This window comes from Haliotis rufescens, unplaced genomic scaffold (assembly GCF_023055435.1).
Source record: "Haliotis rufescens isolate VD_foot unplaced genomic scaffold, xgHalRufe1.0.p SCAF_1, whole genome shotgun sequence".
NCBI classification, from domain to species: domain Eukaryota; kingdom Metazoa; phylum Mollusca; class Gastropoda; order Lepetellida; family Haliotidae; genus Haliotis; species Haliotis rufescens.
This window is the reverse complement of record NW_025963779.1, coordinates 39,720,707-39,738,100: the sequence shown is the minus strand read 5'-3', so window position 1 is coordinate 39,738,100 and position 17,394 is coordinate 39,720,707. Positions and strand designations below refer to the sequence as shown.

The 17,394-nt window shown below is 43.9% G+C and overlaps 1 protein-coding gene across 5 annotated transcripts in view; it reads right to left on the bottom strand.

Annotated features, from left to right (window-relative positions):
- The window catches only part of LOC124135764 (elongator complex protein 1-like), a 71,637-nt gene that overhangs the window by 42,251 nt on the left and 11,992 nt on the right, over nucleotides 1-17,394 (bottom strand). For all 5 annotated transcript variants that reach the window (XM_048396416.1, XM_048396412.1, XM_048396413.1 and 2 more), the window contains 7 exons: nucleotides 13,077-13,162; nucleotides 12,361-12,460; nucleotides 10,972-11,062; nucleotides 10,336-10,459; nucleotides 10,081-10,192; nucleotides 4,446-4,670; nucleotides 602-778 (listed from right to left, as the gene is read on the bottom strand). In XM_048396416.1, the coding sequence (XP_048252373.1) occupies nucleotides 602-778; nucleotides 4,446-4,670; nucleotides 10,081-10,192; nucleotides 10,336-10,459; nucleotides 10,972-11,062; nucleotides 12,361-12,460; nucleotides 13,077-13,162 (915 nt within the window). The remainder of the gene's footprint in view (nucleotides 1-601; nucleotides 779-4,445; nucleotides 4,671-10,080; nucleotides 10,193-10,335; nucleotides 10,460-10,971; nucleotides 11,063-12,360; nucleotides 12,461-13,076; nucleotides 13,163-17,394) is intronic.

Sequence of the window (17,394 nt, the reverse complement as noted above, 5' to 3'; positions counted from 1 at the left end):
TATAAAGTATTTCCAGGCTCAATCGTAGTGCCACCAGGGGGTTACTATCAGTTATGTCCCTTCTATGTCCCTCCTATTGACGGATCAGACTCCATCTCTCATATCACTTGCAATTGCTTCAACCAAATGATGGCGCAAAGTCAAGACGATCTGGTCGATAATCAAGATAAATATTGTAATAAAACGTGTCTTACCCTGTGAAGTGCATCAAATCACTTAAACATCTTGATTCAAAATATGCAAAATATCTGTTCCATTTGAGGAATCGAACCCAGGTCCTTTCGGTGTGGAGAGCGAATGCTTAAACCACTAGGCTACCTCACTGCCCCCATCAAAAGAAGAAACAAGGCAGAGTGAAGAGTGAGTGAGTGAGTTGACTCTGAACAGTATTCCAGTTATGTCACAGTGTATTACCCCAAGGTCATTGACACATACCATGACCTTTCTTCAGTCAACCTTTCTCAGGTCCAAATTGCAGTTACAAAAACCTTGCAGTATTCAATGCATGAAACTTAACATTTCAAGTGTTCAATCATAGACAAAATCTGAAAAAATATAGTGTTTATCTACTAATCAGACAGATTTTTTAAAACAAAGGCACCTTCTGCTGCGAGATGATACACAGCCAGCCTCTGATCAGACAACATCACTGCAATGTCATTACTCAAGCCTGCTGGACCAAATGTCACCTGACTGACAGGGGCAGGCAACTCCAGCTGGAAGGCAGACAATGGAGGCGGTACAACCATCTGTCTCATTGGTGTCACAAGAACTTTTTCTACAAACACAAGAGAATTCAACATTTATTCACCAGCCAGTGAAGATGATTTAGACCATTACAAAACCATCTTCAATGGTATTAGACTGAATACACTAAGCCCGGCATGGAAGTCTCAAGGCCAACCTTTCCTTCAAGTCATTGCTTAAAGATATTTTTGTGAAATCTTCTGGTAAGTGGGTGGAAGGAATAAAAAATGAAATGACATTTCAGATTTTTTTTGTTCTAAAAGTGTTTTCAGATTATTCTTCTTTTTAAAGTTTTCTTCATTGTTTTGGTTTGGTCTTTTGATCATCTTCCTGAGGCAAAGGCGTTAACAGACTATAAAGTATTTCCAGGCTCAATCGTAGTGCCACCAGGGGGTTACTATCAGTTATGTCCCTTCTATGTCCCTCCTATTGACGGATCAGACTCCATCTCTCATATCACTTGCAATTGCTTCAACCAAATGATGGCGCAAAGTCAAGACGATCTGGTCGATAATCAAGATAAATATTGTAATAAAACGTGTCTTACCCTGTGAAGTGCATCAAATCACTTAAACATCTTGATTCAAAATATGCAAAATATCTGTCAACGTCTGGTTGACTGTACACATGTTTTGCAAATCCTGCAGGCAACCGAAATCTGCACGTTGAAACCATGTTGTAAACAAAAACTGGATGTCTAGTTGGTTGCGTGACTGTGACTGGACTATGTATAGTCTTGTTAGTCCAGCCAAAATGCAACACTGGAATTCCAGTCTTGTTTGGAAAGGGTGGAATCTAGACATTTTTTATTTTTATGTGACTTGTGCATAACATGAGCATTGTATGACCATCACACAAGTTTTCTAATAACATTTAAGTAATAAACGATGGTGGGTGTTGCTTATCATACAATGAAATACTGCAGGGAGAATAAGCCATGATGGGCACAGCTCCAAGTGGTTTAATCTCCCTGCAGTGTTTTATTGTTCGATAAACAAACATCCATGAGTCGTTTATTTCTTATATATATCAACATTATGTACAGCCTCTTTAAGGATGTTGACAAAATGTACAAGCTTCAAAAATAGTTTCCTTCATTTTAATAATGATGACTCCCTGAATAGAATTCGACCTCAGCAAAGTCCATTTTATGAACAGGAGGGTTAAGTTTGGTATTTCCCTCATATTCTCACAATCCTCACATGGATTATCTGTAGATTTTCTCCAAATACAGACTGTCCTATCTCTCCCACATTTGGACGCATGCGTCCAGCCACTGTGTCTATTTGCATACCCCAACTACATCTAAGGGGAACAACTCACTTGACACTGACCTCTAAAAAATAACGTCGTCCAATATATGTCATCAAGTTGCGAGGGCATATTTGAATCTTCAGAAATGACAACATGATAGAACAATGTTTCATTGTGAAATAAGCCATGCTTCATTCTTCATTGCTCTTTGTGATTTATCGCAAAGCTGTCATATGTATTAACATAAAGTAAGCAAATATGAGCATTACGTGTACATTACATGAGCACTACATATAGAATACTAAACAAGCTCCCATGTAATACCAATTACGAAAGCGAGTCAGAACTATTCAACAAGAGTTTCATAGGATTGGTATTACATGAGAGCCAGTTTAGTATTCTATTTATTACTTGCCGTTTATAAATTTAAAAAAGAGATCAGTGTCGTGTGTGAATAGGCAGACATTTACGTGATAAACAGCATAAGCTAATTGAGTTTAACAGAATAATACTTCAAACACTTCAAAAGTTAACATGAATTAATTTAATAGCATACAACAGCCCACCTTTAGAATTCAGGGGTCTGTTCAACAAAGCTATCGTAGCAGTAAGGTAATCGTAACTTCCATTCTTTTACATAGACGTATGACTGTCATGCAGTACAATTGCCTTGTGGAACTGAGCCCCACAACATATGGAATTAAGAGTATTCCCCTTATTTATACACATATCCTGACAATAGTATGCAATATTCCTTTTTGCTGTGATTATATTACAGTGTAGAACATTGTGAAAACAATCCTCACCGGAACAAACCCTCTGACCACCTCGCTCCTGGCATGCTCCTATACCACTCATCACTTTTCCCACAATCGCCTGTAGACAGGTGACAAGTGCATCCAACATTGAGGGGGTGGATGGGCTGGTAGTCATGACCTGTTGTGTCAGGATAAGTATATAAATAAGGGGAATACTCTGATTCCCTATATTTTTTAATTTATCCCTCCACAACAGTTTGCAATTATACCACGGGAGGACAACGGGTTGAACCAACTGCATATCCCCATTTGTGATTGAGAGCACAGACAAGACTAGACTGCCACTTTGTCTTCAAGCCATGGATGTGTTGTTTAATACATCACCACCATGCCTGATTACAGATAAGGCTGGGTCTGGAGGTACCTGAAAGATCGGGAACTGTAGTTACCCTCACGTTATGTAGTACTCTCGGTACAGAGTTTAATGCAATCATTCCGTAGAAGAAAAAATAAACATGCAGGGTAACCAGTTTGTGCGTTCAAAATGGCATGTGCTCCGGTCCAATGGACAATGTCCATGGGAAGGGGCGACAAGTTGCTGCACAAAGACGAGAGGACCAAGCTGGTGGACTCCCTTGACATCCTCAAGAACAGAAGAGACTTCCTCAATATAGGCCTGGCGATGCATAAGGAGGAGGGAGCCCGTGGCATGCATAAGGAGCTGAGCTAAGTACTCTAAGAGACGAATGATTTCATTCAGAGCTAAAAGCAATTCTCTAAAAAAAATCTGTGTTTGGCAGCCCATTCCTCGTAACCAAAGCCTGGACGAAGGTAGTAATAAGTGACAACAGTAGGAGTGACAGGCGAATGTCAGAATCAACAGACATAAGAGATCTATCATTGATCTTGAGCCGTGAAGACATGGAACCACCCAAAGTTTAAGTAACGTCTGCATTCAAGGGAGGCGCCAAAGGATTACCCATGCAGTTGAAAGTGAGACAACGTAATGGCAGGTTTGGGAAGCTAACCCTTAAGGGCTACCTTATCCAAATGATGAACAGGGACCGTGTAAGATGGTGTAGTATTTTTGGGGTTGAAGGAGCATTTCACAGAGGGCAGTGGGATAAGTCCCTCTATTTTATAGAAATCAATGATCCACAGGTTCCGATCCGACACCGTCTCTGAAATAATCACATCATCCATAATATCTCAAAATCTTCAACAGAAAAAGAGAATATAACATGGACAACAGCACGAACATTAGACAAAACGCAGCCGTACACTACGGACGATGAAGGAAAAAGTGATAAGTAGTGCTGGAGCATGGTGGGAGCAAGGTTGTCGGAGGGTGTGTTCCAACGAGGATAGTTTTCACAATGTTCTACACTGATTATATGATCGAAGCAAGAAGGAATATTGCATACTGTTATGGAGAGATAGGTTACAAAATACAAAGTTTACAATCAAGTAACAATATGCTATGACATAATTTTTGGAATTTTGTTGCAAGATCCACTGGCAACACAATGCCATGTGACGTCATCGAGTGCTCATAAGCTCGTCTCAGAAGCAAGCGCTTTGTCACTACAAGATGTGTATGTTTATACAGCTGGATGTTTATAAAACAGGTGATCTCATCCCGGGCGAGTAATAAATGACATTCTGCAAACTGATTTCTACTCTCACCTCCATCAATCACTGTCACTGTAGCCATATCATCTGCTGACTTCCCCAAGCTGTGGCATGTTGACCAGGACCATGTATACTGCAGATACTGGGCCCCAGAACACATAATGTGCATTCTGTATCCATGTTCAGGGTTCCACTGCACATCCATCACCCTTTCTTCAGGTGAGAATTGTAGACTTTGCTTCAAGTACCAGTGATAGTTGTTCACAGTCCAAAGTTGAACTGGGAAAATGTGAAATGCAATTTTGACAATTTCCGGGATGTGAGCAGGTTTTCCAAATAAGAGAGGAAAAATCTAGGGAGAGGATTTTAAGCAATTTTGTGCAGTTTGGACAACATTCACACTATCTCAATGTTCAATAATTACCTCGCAGTATGATTACCAATGAATCATGAACAATAACAAAAAGGTCATAAAACATTTGATTAAACATTGAAATATTCCACTTACTAGCTTATGATGAAACATACCACAGAACTATTTTAAAACATTCACATTATGTCACACATCAGTTAATATGAATACTCTGTCACTCATTGTCTAATCAAATTTGTTTAGTAAAAAACAGAGTATTCATATTTAGTGATGTGTGACATTATGAAGTGCATCATATGTGAATTTCTTGAAAATTGTTCAGTGATATGTTTCATCATAAACTAGAAAGTGGAATATTTCAATGTTCACTGTCTCATCAAATTTGTTTAGTAAATATTGAAAATAAATGAAATTAAGATCACATGGTCACTTGCAAACACAATTAATTGAGAAATGTTAATCGCCTTACAACAAGTTTACATCAGAAATTAGCCTCTATTCCAATATTCTTGCCGACTCTGATTGGGAGGTGCAAATAAACTTATTGTGAAAACATCACATGCTTTGGAGTTTTAATTACCTTTACTCAAATTAATTCAATGTCAAGCTGAAACTGAGTCTGGCGGAAATGTTAAGAAATTTCCACATCTTCCAGTCTGACCAAGCTACTTGCCACAGTTTACAGTCTGACCCAGCTACTTGCCACAGCTTTCAGTCTGACCCAGCTACTTGCCACATCTTCCAGTCTGACCTAGCTACTTGCCACATCTTACAGTCTGACCCAGCTACTTGCAGCAGCTTAGAGTCCTACCTAGATACTTGCCACATCTTACAGTCTGACCCAGCTACTTGCCACATCTTACAGTCTGACCCAGCTACTTGCCACAGCTTATAGTCTGACCCAGCTACTTGCCACATCTTACAGTCTGACCCAGCTACTTGCCACAGCTTACAATCAGACCCAGCTACTTGCCACATCTTACAATCAGACCCAGCTACTTGCCACATCTTAAAGTCTGACCTAGATACTTGCCACAGCTTCCAGTCTGACCCAGCTACTTGCCACAGCTTACAATCAGACCCAGCTACTTGCCACATCTTAAAGTCTGACCTAGATACTTGCCACAGCTTCCAGTCTGACCCAGCTACTTGCCACATCTTCCAGTTTGACCCAGCTACTTGCCACATCTTCCAGTCTGAAACAGCTACTTGCTACAGCTTCCAGTCTGACACAGCTACTTGCCACATCTTACAGTCTGACCCAGCTACTTGCCACAGCTTACAATCAGACCCAGCTACTTGCCACAGCTTACAGTCTGACCTAGATACTTGCCACAGCTTCCAGTCTGACCCAGCTACTTGCCACAGTTTACAATCTGAAACAGCTACTTGTCACAGCTTACAGTCTGACCTAGATACTTGCCACAGCTTCCAGTCTGACCCAGCTACTTGCCACAGTTTACAATCTGAAACAGCTACTTACCACATCTTCCAGTCTGACACAGCTACTTGCCACAGCTTCCAGTCTGAAACAGCTACTTGCTACAGCTTCCAGTCTGACCCAGCTACTTGCCACATCTTACAGTCTGACCCAGCTACTTGCCACAGCTTACAATCAGACCCAGCTACTTGCCACAGCTTACAGTCTGACCTAGATACTTGCCACAGCTTCCAGTCTGACCCAGCTACTTGCCACAGTTTACAATCTGAAACAGCTACTTGTCAGAACTTACAGTCTGACCTAGATACTTGCCACAGCTTCCAGTCTGACCCAGCTACTTGCCACAGTTTACAATCTGAAACAGCTACTTACCACATCTTCCAGTCTGACACAGCTACTTGCCACAGCTTCCAGTCTGACCCAGCTACTTGTCACAGCTTCCAGTCTGACCCAGCTACTTGCCACATCTTACAGTCTGACCCAGCTACTGGCCACATATTACAGTCTAACCCAGCTACTTGCCACAGCTTCCAGTCTGAAACAGCTACTTGCCACAGCTTATAGTCTGAAACAGCTGCTTGCCACAGCTTATAGTCTGACCCAGCCACTTGCCACAGCTTCCAATCTGACCCAGCTACTTGCCACATCTTCCAATCTGACCCAGCTACTTGCCACATCTTCCAATCTGACCTAGCTACTTGCCACAGCTTCCAGTCTGACCCAGCTACTTGCCACATCTTCCAGTCTGAACTAGCTACTTGCCACATCTTACAGTCTGACCCAGCTACTTGTCACAGCTTCCAGTCTGACCCAGCTACTTGCCACAGCTTATAGTCTGACCCAGCAACTTGCCACATCTTACAGTCTGACCAAGCTACTTGCCACACCTTACAGTCTAACCCAGCTACTTGCCACATCTTACAGTCTAACCCAGCTACTTGTCACAGCTTCCAGTCTGACCCAGCTATTGCCACAGCTTATAGTCTGACCAAGCTACTTGTCACAGCTTACAGTCTGACCCAGCTACTTGCCACATCTTACAGTCTGACCCAGCTACTGGCCACATATTACAGTCTGACCCAGCTACTTGCCACAGCTTCCAGTCTGAAACAGCTTCTTGCCACAGCTTCCAGTCTGAAACAGCTACTTGCCACAGCTTATAGTCTGACCCAGCTACTTGTCACAGCTTACAGTCTGACCTAGCTACTTGCCACATATTACAGTCTGACCCAGCTACTTGCCACAGCTTCCAGTCTGAAACAGCTACTTGCCACAGCTTCCAGTCTGAAACAGCTACTTGCCACAGCTTATAGTCTGACACAGCTACTTGCCACAGCTTATAGTCTGACCCAACTACTTGCCACAGCTTCCAGTCTGACCCAGCTACTTGCCACATCTTACAGTCTGACCCAGCTACTTGCGACAGCTTCTAGTCTGAAACAGCTTCTTGCCACATCTTATAGTCTGACCCAGCTACATGCCACAGCTTAAGTCCTACCTAGATACTTACCACACCTTCCAGTCTGAAACAGCTACTTGCCACAGCTTATAGTCTGACCCAGCTACTTGCCACATCTTCCAGTCTGACCAAGCTACTTGCCACAGCTTCCAGTCTGACCCAGCTACTTGCCACATCTTACAGTCTGACCCAGCTACTTGCCACATCTTACAGTCTGACCCAGCTACTTGCCACATCTTCCAGTCTGACACAGCTACTTGCCACAGCTTACAGTCTGACCCAGCTACTTGCCACAGCTTATAGTCTGACCCAGCTGCTTGCCACAGCTTACATCCACCTAGATACTTGCCACATCTTCCAGTCTGACCCAGCTACTTGCCACAGCTTCCAGTCTGACCCAGCAAATTGCCACATCTTACAGTCTGACACAGCTACTTGCCACAGCTTATAGTCTGACCCAGCTACTTGCCACAGCTTATAGTCTGACCCAACTACTTGCCACATTTTACAGTCTGACCCAGCTACTTGCCACAGCTTATAGTCTGACCCAACTACTTGCCACATCTTACAGTCTGACCCAGCTACTTGCCACATCTTCCAGTCTGACACAGCTACTTGCCACAGCTTACAGTCTGACCCAGCTACTTGCCACAGCTTATAGTCTGACCCAGCTACTTGCCACAGCTTACAGTCCTACCTAGATACTTGCCACATCATCCAGTCTGAAACAGCTACTTGCCACAGCTTATAGTCTGAAACAGCTACTTAATGGCCACAGCATATAGTCTGACCCAGCTACTTGCAACATATTACAGTCTGACCCAGCTACTTGCCACAGCTTCCAGTCTGAAACAGCTACTTGCCACAGCATATAGTCTGACCCAGCTACTTGCAACATATTACAGTCTGACCCAGCTACTTGCCACAGCTTACAGTCCTACCTAGATACTTGCCACAGCTTATAGTCTGAAACAGCTACTTGCCACAGCTTATAGTCTGACCTAGCTACTTGCCACATCTTACAGTCTGACCCAGCTACTTGCCACAGCTTATAGTCTGACCCAGCTACTTGCCACAGCTTCCAGTCTGACCCAGCTACTTGCCACAGCTTATAGTCTGACCCAGCTACTTGCCACAGCTTATAGTCTGAAACAGCTACTTGCCACAGCTTATAGTCTGACCCAGCTACTTGCCACATCTTACAGTCTGACCCAGCTACTTGCCACATCTTACAGTCTGACCCAGCTACTTGCCACATCTTCCATTCTGACACAGCTACTTGCCACAGCTTACAGTCTGACCAAGCTACTTGCCACAGCTTATAGTCTGACCCAGCTGCTTGCCACAGCTTACAGTCCTACCTAGATATTTGCCACATCTTCCAGTCTGACCCAGCTACTTGCCACAGCTTCCAGTCTGACCCAGCTAATTGCCACAGCTTACAGTCTGACCCAGCTTCTTGCCACAGCTTATAGTCTGACCCAGCTACTTGCCACAGCTTATAGTCTGACCCAACTACTTGCCACATCTTACAGTCTGACCCAGCTACTTGCCACATCTTCCAGTCTGACACAGCTACTTGCCACAGCTTACAGTCTGACCCAGCTACTTGCCACAGCTTATAGTCTGACCCAGCTACTTGCCACAGCTTACAGTCCTACCTAGATACTTGCCACATCTTCCAGTCTGAAACAGCTACTTGCCACAGCTTATAGTCTGACCTAGCTACTTGCCGCATCTTACAGTCTGATCCAGCTACTCACCACAGCTTCCAGCCTGACACAGCTACTAGCCACATCTTACAATCTGACCCAGCTAATGGCCATCTTCCCGATGTAAGAGAGTTAACTGACTTTTAAAGACCAGTTTCCACCCTTGCCGAACTAGGCTGGAATTCCTGGGCTCGATCGTAGCGCCACAAGTGGATATTACAAGTTATGTCCCTTCTAAGCCTCTCCTATGGACCAATCAGATTCCACCTCTCGTATCACTTGCATTTGACCAAAGAAAATGGCGGTGCCCTGTCAAGATGATCGATAATCAAATTACATTGCGAAGTGCATCGAATCACATGAGCACCTTAATCAAAAACATAAAAAGACTTGGAAAATATCTGTTGACAATGAGTTGGCGGTGCACATGCTCTGCAAATCATGCAACCGACTGAAATCTGCACTACAGTTTACTAACAGGATTCCGATTTCGTTTCTCGAATTTGATTGGACTATGCATAGACTAGTTAGTCCAGCCAAAATGTAACTCCATAATACCAACCTAGTTCACCAAGGGTGGAAACTGGACTATTAAAGTCAGTTAACTCCCTTGCCTCAGGAATATGGCTAATGGCCAGAGCATACAGTTTGACCCAGCCACTTGCCACAACTTACAGCCTGACATGATCAGTCTAGCAACTAACCATATGACACTGGGATATGTTGTTCAGGATGCTGGTTGGTATGATCTGGACCCATCTCTTCACACCACACAGCCAGGACAGTTGACTCCATGTTCCACAACACCTCCCGAACCTGCAGTAACACCGATACACAGATGAAATCATGGTCATGAAAGTTCAAGAAACATGCTGTTTGTATCCAGAGTAGTTACTTGTGCAGTAGTGGTGGTTTCCTCTTACAAGCATTCAAACAATACTATGGGTTTTGTTACATACCTTCACCGTATTTACAGGAAATGGCAGAGTGAACTCCCCATGCCGAAGACCATTCTTTTCAAAGAACACCACATCATGTTTGTTTGGTCGCATGTGGGAGCAGGCAACAAGACCTCCAGACGGTCTGAAACACAGCAATGTACATGTCCTTTACCATCACACTAATACTGCTGATGGGTTCCTCACACCAGACAGTCGGACAGTTATGCAAAGCTCTCAGAAACAAGAGTCATTAGCTGATCACATATCCCCTCAGTCTGGTGCAAATCAGAAATGGAGTTTGGTTACTTATACCCCACTTTTGGTTCACTGCCATTGGATACCGTCAGTTAAGTGAAGAAAACAATAATGTTGTTCATTATTCTTCAAAATTCCAAATCATCAAGAGGCACCAGTTCACCACTAGACTTATCCGTATAGTAGGTTTCATCTAGAAATATGCAACGACTTTGGAGTTCCCTCATTTTTCAAACGGGGTAGATAAAAAGTTCAACACATTCAGTCTTCTATTCTTGAACAAATAAGCCACCACATAAGTCACATGCATGTCAGGTGATCATTTGGACTTTAACATACAAGATTAGACTGATTCAAATTGTGTTACAGACATTATATCATTAAAATAGGATGACTTACCTCCATGCAAGGGGCTGCTCCAGGCCATCCACAGGCTCACTACTGGAGTGGTGTGAGCAATCCCTTGTCCACACATGGAGCTGCCGGCCACCTTTAATTAACATGCTGTATATTATTGGGTTAATAATGTTGAAGTCCAAGCAGTGTTAGAAAGGGGCTGGGGAGGTGGGTCTTTGCAGGTACATCTTTGTCTGCACCTGTAACCAACATTCCACAGGCATATACCTGGGTAGATTTACAAATAAACTGAAAAACAAAACTCTTATTAAACTGGATAAAACTCAAATTTCAGTATTTGGGGGGAAAAATACAGAAAAACAACACAAATAGTACCACTGCAATGTAGTTCACTTGGATATGTACTCAACAGTTTGAAATGTCAATGAAGATAGACACATAATAAAAGTTTCTGTCAGCAATGATATTCAAATATTTTCTGCATAAATACTAAACTCTAATGATATGAAACACATACATGACAAAGTTCAGCTCCCCCAGTCTGGCACTGTCAGCATGTTGAGGGGGAAGTTTACACAGCCAAATATGCATATGAATCCAAAAGCAGGGTCAAAAGGTCAAAGGTTTAAATATTGTGTGGAACATGAGTCCCACAACTAACAGAACAAACATGTGCAATATGGTTGCCGTGGTGACCATATTGAAAACTGGATTCAAACCGATTCATCAAATTTGGATGTCATCATTGGAGGGAACAAGCATGTGAAGTTTCAGCTTCACTTGTTGAGAGAACATAGCAGCATGTCTTGATAAATATCTGTATTAGCAATAATCTTTGCGAGGTAGGAGATGAAAATATCAAGAAAATCACAATTTATGCGATGGGCCTCACTACTCACTTCACCAAATCTGGTTACTTTAGGAACAAAAATGGCTGAGTAACGTCCAACAGAAGTTTCAGTTTTCAGCATGCTGAAAAGGCAAAGGCTGTGTAAACATCTTGAAAATTGGATTCAAACATCTTGAACTCGTGGGAACAAGCATGTGAAGTTTCAGCTTCATTGGTGACAATGGGCAAGTAGTTTCTGCGGAGAAGATGTTTAACTTGGACGACTGACAGACCATGGACAAACTGGCCATGACACAAGCTTACTTGACTTTCTGTCAGATGAGCTAAATACATGTATCATCTTCCTGTAAACACAACTGACATTGTCAGCAATACTTGGTGGGGAGGACTAATTATTTACACAAGTTGAAAGATACATCCTTTCTCACATAAAGCAATATTGATGATGGACAATAATGATTTCATTAAACACTAGCCTATACATGTAAAGAATCAATGAAAATATTTGTGGTTATGACTGATGTCCTGTCATGAAAGTTTTTATAAGAGTACAGTGAAACAGACTACTGAGAATGATGTACCTGTGTCTGGGCTGATGCTGCTCACAACAAAGAACTGACCATCCCCTCGCCAGCTGATCCTTGGACGGCAGTCATCCCAAGGCGTGGCAGAGCGGCAAGACTGTAGTAGAGAGAGGTACATGTACGAGAGACATGTGAGACACTCTTCATTACAGGTGCGCGTGCGTGCGCGTGTGTGTGTGCGCGTTGTTTATAGTGGAAGCCGATTTTATAGCGCTTGCCCACTAAGATACCATGCCGCAGTTGAAAATGAATAACCCACTCAGAAACAATATACTGACTCCCCTTAATGCGAGGGAGGGTAACAACAAGTACCGTCTTTAACATCTTTTGGTGTGACAAGCCGGCGATCTCCGGACGGGCGCTCTACCACTAGACCATGTGACATGGTGTCTCCCACCTGCCATGTTTAACCCTGTTAGCAGAGCATGCTGGTACTACGCTCTGCATGAAATCATGTGACGAAACAAGATCATTGAAGAAATGCTGAGTATAGTAAGAACACAACTTTATCTCACCAACATTAAACATTCTTCAAGGACAGTTATAAATAGTTTCAATGAGTCATTTATTCCTGGAATGCAAGAAAGTTTCTTGAGAGACCCACCCACCTTACCTGGGATTCAAAGTGTCCCTTATTCATGTACAACTCAAGGTCTTCTTGATCATGTTATGGGGGAAATATGTATGTTCTACAGCATCTGTCTCTACCCTACCTTGTCTTTCTTCTGTGCAGCAGCCTTGCCCTCAGACCCATGGAACTGGGTCTCTTTCTTACCCCATCCAACAGTCACAAAGGCAGCTGAAAAACAATGCAAAAGAAGTTCGGATATACATACCTTTATCACAACAATATGTCAACATGGACACCCACCATCCCTGTATCAACAACTACCAACATGGACACCCACCATCCCTGTATCAACTACTACCAACATGGACACCCACCATCCCTGTATCAACTACTACCAACATGGACACCCACCATCACTGTATCAACAACTACCAACATGGACACCAACCATCCCTGTATTGACAACTACCAACATGGACACCCACCATCCCTGTATCAACTACTACCAACATGGACACCCACCATCCCTGTACCAACTACTACCAACATGGACACCCACCATCACTGTATCAACAACTACCAATTTGGACACCCACCATCCCTGTATCAACAAACACCAACATGGACACCCACCATCCCTGTATCAACAACTACCAACATGGACATAAAAAATCCCTGTATCAACAACTACCAATATGGACACCCACCATCCCCGTCAACTACCAACATGGACACCCACCATCCCTGTATCAAAAACTACCAACATGGACACCCACCATCCCTGTATCAACAACTACCAATATGGACACCAACCATCCCAGTATCAACAACTACCAACATGGACACCCGCCATCCCTGTATCAACTACCAAAATGGACACCCACCATCCCTGTATCAACAACTACCAATATGGACACCCACCATCCCTGTATCAACAAACAACAACATGGACACCCACCATCCCTGTATCAACTACTACCAACATGGACACCCACCATCCCTGTATCAACAACTACCAACATGGAAACCAACCATCCCTGTATTGACAACTACCAACATGGACACCCACCATCCCTGTCAACTACCAACATGGACACCCACCATCCCTGTATCAAAACTACCAACATGGACACCCACCATCCCTGTATCAACAACTACCAATATGGACACCCACCATCCCTGTATCAACAACTACCAACATGGACACCGACCATCCCTGTATCAGCTACTACCAACATAGACACAAACCATCACTGTATTGACAACTACCAACATGGACACCCACCACACCTGTATCAACTTCTACCAACATGGACACCCACCATCCCTGTATCAACAACTACCAACATGGACACCCACCATCCCTGTATCAACTACCAACATGGACACCCACCATCCCTGTATCAACAACTACCAACATGGACACCCACCATCCCTGTATCAACAACTCCCAACATGGACACCCACCATCCCTGTATCAACTACCAACATGAACACCCACCATCCCTGTATCATCAACTACCAACATGGACACCAACCACCCCTGTATCAACAACTACCAACATGGACACCTAGCATCCCTGTATTGACAACTACCAACATGGACACCCACCATCCCTGTATTGACAACTACCAACATGGACACCAACCATCCTGGTATCAACAACTACCAACATGGACACCCACCATCACTGTATCAACAACTACCAACATGGACACCAACCATCACTGTATCAACAACTACCAACATGGACACCCATCATCCTGGTATCAACAACTACCAACATGGACACCCACCATCCCTGTATCAAAACTACCAACATGGACACCCACCATCCCTGTATCAACAACTACCAATATGGACACCCACCATCCCTGTATCAACAACTACCAACATGGACACCGACCATCCCTGTATCAACTACTACCAACATAGACACAAACCATCACTGTATTGACAACTACCAACATGGACACCCACCACACCTGTATCAACTTCTACCAACATGGACACCCACCATCACTGTATCAACAACTACCAACATGGACACCCACCATCCCTGTATCAACTACCAACATGGACACCCACCATCCCTGTATCAACAACTCCCAACATGGACACCCACCATCCCTGTATCAACAACTCCCAACATGGACACCCACCATCCCTGTATCAACTACCAACATGGACACCCACCATCCCTGTATCATCAACTACCAACATGGACACCCACCATCCCTGTATCAACAACTACCGACATGGACACCAACCATCCCTGTATCAACTACCAACATGGACACCCATCATCCCTGTATCAACTACCAACATGGACACCCACCATCCTTGTATCAACAACTACCAACATGGACACCCACCATCACTGTATCATCAACTACCAACATGGACACCCACCATCCCTGTATCAACAACTACCAACATGGACAACAACCATCGCTGTATCAACTACCAACATTGACACTCACCATCCCTGTATTGATAACTACCAACATGGACACCCACCAACCTTGTATCAACAACTAGCAACATGGACATCCACCATCCTTGTATCAACAACTTCCAACATGGACACCAACCATCACTGTATCAACAACTACCAACATGGACACCCACCATCCCTGTATCAACAAACAACAACATGGACACCCACCATCCCTGTATCAACTACTACCAACATGGACACCCACAATCCCTGTATCAACAACTACCAACATGGAAACCAACCATCCCTGTATTGACAACTACCAACATGGACACCCACCATCCCTGTCAACTACCAACATGGACACCCACCATCCCTGTATCAAAACTACCAACATGGACACCCACCATCCCTGTATCAACAACTACCAATATGGACACCCACCATCCCTGTATCAACAACTACCAACATGGACACCGACCATCCCTGTATCAACTACTACCAACATAGACACAAACCATCACTGTATTGACAACTACCAACATGGACACCCACCACACCTGTATCAACTTCTACCAACATGGACACCCACCATCCCTGTATCAACAACTACCAACATGGACACCCACCATCCCTGTATCAACTACCAACATGGACACCCACCATCCCTGTATCAACAACTACCAACATGGACACCCACCATCCCTGTATCAACAACTCCCAACATGGACACCCACCATCCCTGTATCAACTACCAACATGAACACCCACCATCCCTGTATCATCAACTACCAACATGGACACCAACCACCCCTGTATCAACAACTACCAACATGGACACCTAGCATCCCTGTATTGACAACTACCAACATGGACACCCACCATCCCTGTATTGACAACTACCAACATGGACACCAACCATCCTGGTATCAACAACTACCAACATGGACACCCACCATCACTGTATCAACAACTACCAACATGGACACCCACCATCACTGTATCAACAACTACCAACATGGACACCCATCATCCTGGTATCAACAACTACCAACATGGACACCCACCATCCCTGTATCAAAACTACCAACATGGACACCCACCATCCCTGTATCAACAACTACCAATATGGACACCCACCATCCCTGTATCAACAACTACCAACATGGACACCGACCATCCCTGTATCAACTACTACCAACATAGACACAAACCATCACTGTATTGACAACTACCAACATGGACACCCACCACACCTGTATCAACTTCTACCAACATGGACACCCACCATCACTGTATCAACAACTACCAACATGGACACCCACCATCCCTGTATCAACTACCAACATGGACACCCACCATCCCTGTATCAACAACTACCAACATGGACACCCACCATCCCTGTATCAACAACTCCCAACATGGACACCCACCATCCCTGTATCAACTACCAACATGGACACCCACCATCCCTGTATCATCAACTACCAACATGGACACCCACCATCCCTGTATCAACAACTACCAACATGGACACCAACCATCCCTGTATCAACTACCAACATGGACACCCATCATCCCTGTATCAACTACCAACATGGACACCCACCATCCTTGTATCAACAACTACCAACATGGACACCCACCATCACTGTATCATCAACTACCAACATGGACACCCACCATCCCTGTATCAACAACTACCAACATGGACAACAACCATCGCTGTATCAACTACCAACATTGACACTCACCATCCCTGTATTGATAACTACCAACATGGACACCCACCAACCTTGTATCAACAACTAGCAACATGGACATCCACCATCCTTGTATCAACAACTTCCAACATGGACACCAACCATCACTGTATCAACAACTACCAACATGGACACCCACCATCCTGGTATCAACAACAACCAACATGGACACCCACCATCCCTGTATCAACAACTACCAATATGGACACCCACGATCCCTGTATCAACTACCAACATGGACACCCACCATCCCTGT